Raw genomic sequence first — 5215 nt, 5'->3', positions numbered from 1 at the left:
CTTCCTGACGAGACAATTTTCCCTCTGCTTTGAACAAATTATTCTACGCTTAATTTTCAAATATATATATATATATATTGTTTGTTTGTTTATTCATTTATACGTTTATTGTATCTACGAACTTATTAACGACGTTGCTAGGTCGCCTATATAGTGCTGCATAACAAATGACGTCCTGTGGCCTAGCTAGTGCACTATAGAGTCTGCGTTATGTCTTATATGGAGTCCGGTGTAGTGCGCATATATAGGGATTTTAAAAGCGATTTGGTGTTCCAACATAGCTACCTCATATCCGCTTTTGGTTTCACTCCCTGACATGCAGCTGGGCTGACCTTAACACTGTGTATTGGTTTGATGTGCTGCTTGAGAAAAAATTATTATTTGTTTATGGCATTTCGGGTTTTGTTTCGTAAGCCTTGTCTGTGTACGTCGAGGCCGTTTCTGTTTTGAAAAAGAGACTTTGCAGTGAAAGTCATGGCTACAATGGTTTTACAGGGACTCAGGTGTTCAATGACCACGCCATTAATTCTCCATAAGTTTTATTCCAGCCGCAGCTCCTGCTATAGAACATGTACACAGCTGTTAAACAGGGGAACATGCACTCCGGTAGGTCATCATACTTCTACAGATAAAAGCTGTGTGTTACCTTACACTTGTTTGTTATTACGTGCTGATATGATATGATATGATATGATATGATATGAACCCCCCCTCCCCGAAAAAAAACACAATAGAAACCATCACAGAAAGTCTAATGGCTTCCATTACAAATACCATTACAAAGCTGACCATTAAAACCATTATTGGTCCTTAATGGTATCCACTAGACATCGCATGCAACCAATAGAAGGCAACAAAGTATCAGTAGAGACCCACAGGGACTATTACAGTTTCCATTAAAAACAATACAATTCCCATTAAAACCATTACAAATTCCATGAGGGTTTCTGTTTGTTGTTCTGTATTGGGTTTTTCTTTCAGCAGGGATGATATGATCATTTGTGTTTCTTTTCAAATCTGCAGCTGAATGTATCCTTCACATGCAGAAGTCCTGTATTTCCCAGTGTGAGGACTCTGTCTTCTGTCCCTCCACCACCTTCAGCCAGAGGCAACAAATCTACCGAGAAAAAGACTGGTGTAAGCATCCATGCAATCAAATTATGTGCTGAAAGATATAAACCATGTTCCAAAAAAACCAACAACAATAATTGTTAGAAAATTTAGAAAACTATTGTTAGTCATAATCTCTTTTCATTATACATCAGGTCTAAGTGTTTTATTTAGAAAAAGCATGTCATGATGTACTTTATCATATTCATCACTTCTAGTTATTATACACCAACATAGTGCATAGTCCTGTGTTTTGTTTTTCTTGTACAACAGCAATTTGCCAATGATAACTGTTTTTGTTCATTAGGGTTGGGGGTTCAAATCTCACCTCCACCCTGTGTCAGCCGGTCCAAAGACATGTGCTGTAGGCCGATTGGCATTTCTAAATTGTCTGTAGTGTGGGAATGTGTGTGTGATTGTGCCCTGCGATGGGTTGGTACCCTGTCCAGGGTGTCCCCTGCCCTGTGTAGGATAAGCGGTATAGAAAATGGATGGCTTTCTCCCCTAATTTCCATCTGCATTTTAGGTTTTGCATTATGCTAAAGTGATGTATTATCTATAAATAGTGAGATTTTAAACTGTATTCTCTGGCTTCTCTCTGTCTTTTATAGCCAGTCACATGGAAATCTCTCGCTGTCACATTTGCCTTGGGTGGGACTCTTCTTCTGGGCATGAAATACTTTAAAAAAGAGAAAGAGGAACGTAAGGCTTTCACATTTCTTTCTCTTTTGTTACCTAAAATAACATGTTTTCCTGGATCTAAAGTTTATAGATATGAGTACTTTTATTACTGGAAATGTGATTTCTTTGTTATTAAATTTATTATTCATTGATTTGTTTATTGCAACTCAGTTTGTGATATAGCATGAAACCATTCATGTAGAGAATGCATAACGGGTGTTTTTTTCCCCCCACTGGTATAGAGTTTGAGAGAGAGAGAACAAGGTCTTTAGGGAAACCAGCCCTTGGAGGCCCATTCTCTCTTATCGATCACAACAGTAAACCTTCAAAAAGTGAAGATTACCTGGGCCAGTGGGTGCTGATCTATTTTGGATTCACACACTGTCCAGATATCTGTCCTGATGAACTGGAGAAAATGATCGAGGTCGTGGATGAAATTGGTAACATGTCTTTTTAAGCACCACTTAATTCCACTCGCTGGATTCTTACTTGCTGTCACGGCTGATCATTTGTCATTTTTTCCATATAGACAGGATAAAGACACTCCCCAATGTAACACCAATTCTGATCACAATCGATCCAGAAAGAGACACACCTGAGGCCTTGGCAGCGTATGTCAAAGGTAAACTTTTGGCTACTGTCTCTTTGTACAGCATCCTCAGGGGTGGACACATCATGATTTCATTAGCTAACCCACCAGGCAAGAAAAAGCTTCAGCTTACTGCCCAGTCCCATGTTATGCTTCTCTGGAAACCTTATTAACTAGGCTAAAAGGTGGTAGTTAGCGTGATGTAATAATGTATGGCTAGCTTAGTATATTAATACAGACTTAGGGAACAGAACCAACATCATGTTTGCAGCCTCAACAAATAGTCAGCAGGTTGTTGGCTAATGCATTCATTATAAGATTTGCTGTTCTATCATAACACTTAATAACTGTGAAAAGATATTATTCTAGTTTTGCTAGTGTCTTTATTTCTTTCAGTAATGCCCAGATGACTGCTACTTATAGCAGAAGAGATACACGACAGCTTCACGCTGCATCTTCTTTTGCTCATTTTCGTCAGTGTTCCCACATACTTGCGTGTTCCTGATTCTGAAAAGATTGTCTATTTTTCATGAATGCTAATTAATATCTAACCCTTTCTACTGTCAGACCAGTATGATGTGCTTTAAGTTTAAACATACATATCAAAAGTCAATAGGGAGTAGTTATTTTTTTCTTCTGGTAGTTTAATTGGTAGTAACCTACAAATGAAAAATTCTAACAGACCAGACACACAATTTTCTTGTCCAGGGTGCGCAGGCTACTGATTTTTCCACCGTTGAATCTTTAATTCATTGTTGGCTCAATGGTTAAGGCCCTGGGTTGCTGATCAGAATGAGGGGTTCAAGCCTCAGCATTGCCAAGCTGCCACTGTTGGGCCCTTGAGGAAGGCCATTAACCTCTCTGTTCCAGGGATGCTGTATCATGGTTCACTCTGTGCTCTGACTCCAGCTTCCTAACAATCCGGGATATGTGAAGAAAAGAATTTCACTGTGCTGTAATGTATATGTGACAAAATTAAGGCTTTTAATGCATGAAAACATGTACTGGAAGCCCCTTTTTTTGGTATCTGCAGAGTTCTCCCCAAAGCTGATTGGCATGACCGGAACAACAGAACAAATTGCACAGGTGTCCAGAGCTTACAGAGTGTACTACAGTCAGGGTCCAAAAGATGAAGACAGTGACTACATTGTGAGTTTTGCATTCCTTCAAAATCATACAAATGGGATTATAAATGTTGGGTTGAACCTAAATAGTACAGTGTGTGAGGGTGAAAGTTTTAATGCAGAAGTCTTGTTAGCTGTAAAGTGAAGTGGAACATTTCCAAGAATTCTGCACATTACACTTGTAACTAATTTGGTTCATGCTTTGCTAATCCTTTTGCAGCATACACAGCGCAGTCTATTAAGAATAAATTGGTATTTTCACATTTTATGAGATAAAAGTTCTTCTACAAAATGCATTGTACTAAACAGTTAGAATTTCTTGCATTTTAGTTTAAAATGTGTTTATGCTCTAAACACAGGTCGATCATACCATCATTATGTACCTGGTGGGTCCTGATGGAAAGTTTGTAGACTACTATGGCCAGAACAAGAAATCAGCCGAGATCTCCTCCTCCATTGCATCACACATGAGGAAGCAAAGACAATCCAAGTAGTGTAAGATGGAAAGACAAATTTCCTAAATGGACTCACGTTGTTGTTGTTGTTGTTGTGCTTTCCCTCTTCTTTTTTTTTTTTTCCTTTCTAGCACCAAAGACTTAGAATTGTGAACATTCATAATTTCTTAAAGATCAACTTCTGTGTAGAATACTGTTTTTGTTTAACATTTCTCCATATGTGAATTGTCTTAAATAAAATACATTCTCTGCTGTTTTTATTTTACTGGAATTGGGAATTACCATGAGTTAACATTATATTTGTAATGATTTTGAGTTGTAAGTGGTGTAAATTAAAAGCCTGCAAACGGTTGACATCCTCCAAGACTAGAAACCAGGCAGATCCAATTATATTTTATTTATTAAGATTCTGTGCCATCTTGAATCCTGCATTTCTTGGGCCAAAATTCTGTTCAAGCTGTTCTCAGATTTATTTTGCACACTTCCTTGTCCTAACCGGCTGGGAAGGTGATGTTATTTCTCTCCAGGAAGTCTACTGATCTGGGGTCAGGCTGCTTTCTAGTGGAACCACTCAAAATGATGGCTATCACCAAATCTTCATTTGATATTTTTCAGGCCTTTAGAGCAATGATGCACTGTGATGTAGTGTAAATATTGGTTACAGCTCAGGTCACAGCACAGGCGTGACCTGGAGTATTAGTATGAATAAGTTGACAACAATGGGTAAAGCTTTGGTAAACTCAGTTGGTCTGGGCTCACATTTAACAGGTCATATCATCCCCCTGCAAAAGTCTGTACATTATAAAACCATGCAATTCACATAATTCTGGGAATATTAATAGTATAGAACATCAGCCAAAGGCCACATACACTCTGCTGGAACCATAACTCCATTACCACAAATATTATATTATCTATAATAGAATAGTATATATTTATTCTTGGCATGCTGTCCAGGATGCCATGGAAACAGATTCACTCGAAATAGCTTAACAGATTTCAAACTGTCATCACATGGTAACACACTGCACGTATTGGAACACATTTAAAATGTGCTATCCAATACTTTGGCACGTTCATATCTGAGCAGAAATGAAGAGCAGATTCTTAAAAATTGCAGGTGCAATGCTACATTTTGTGTGGTAGAAGTATTAATAAAGCCACAGTTGACCATGGTTTACATTTCAAACTGCTTTTCAGCCCATACAGGAAAGGTAAATCATTCATACCAACTTTTAACTGGAAGCCACAGAAAA

The 5215-nt window shown here is 38.2% G+C and overlaps 1 protein-coding gene across 1 annotated transcript; it reads left to right on the top strand.

Moving 5' to 3' along the window:
• The first annotated feature begins 75 nt into the window (after positions 1-75).
• Positions 76-4956, top strand: LOC128600245 (protein SCO1 homolog, mitochondrial). Its single transcript, XM_053612581.1, has 7 exons — positions 76-606; positions 1024-1137; positions 1722-1812; positions 2034-2231; positions 2321-2413; positions 3414-3529; positions 3864-4956. Exons 1-7 carry the CDS (start codon positions 475-477, stop codon positions 3996-3998), a joined length of 879 nt encoding a protein of 292 aa, XP_053468556.1. The 5' UTR covers positions 76-474; the 3' UTR covers positions 3999-4956.
• The last annotated feature ends 259 nt before the right edge of the window (positions 4957-5215 follow it).

Source organism: Ictalurus furcatus, chromosome 2, assembly GCF_023375685.1.
Source record: "Ictalurus furcatus strain D&B chromosome 2, Billie_1.0, whole genome shotgun sequence".
In the NCBI taxonomy this organism is placed as follows: domain Eukaryota; kingdom Metazoa; phylum Chordata; class Actinopteri; order Siluriformes; family Ictaluridae; genus Ictalurus; species Ictalurus furcatus.
This window is presented reverse-complemented; position numbering and strand designations above follow the sequence as displayed.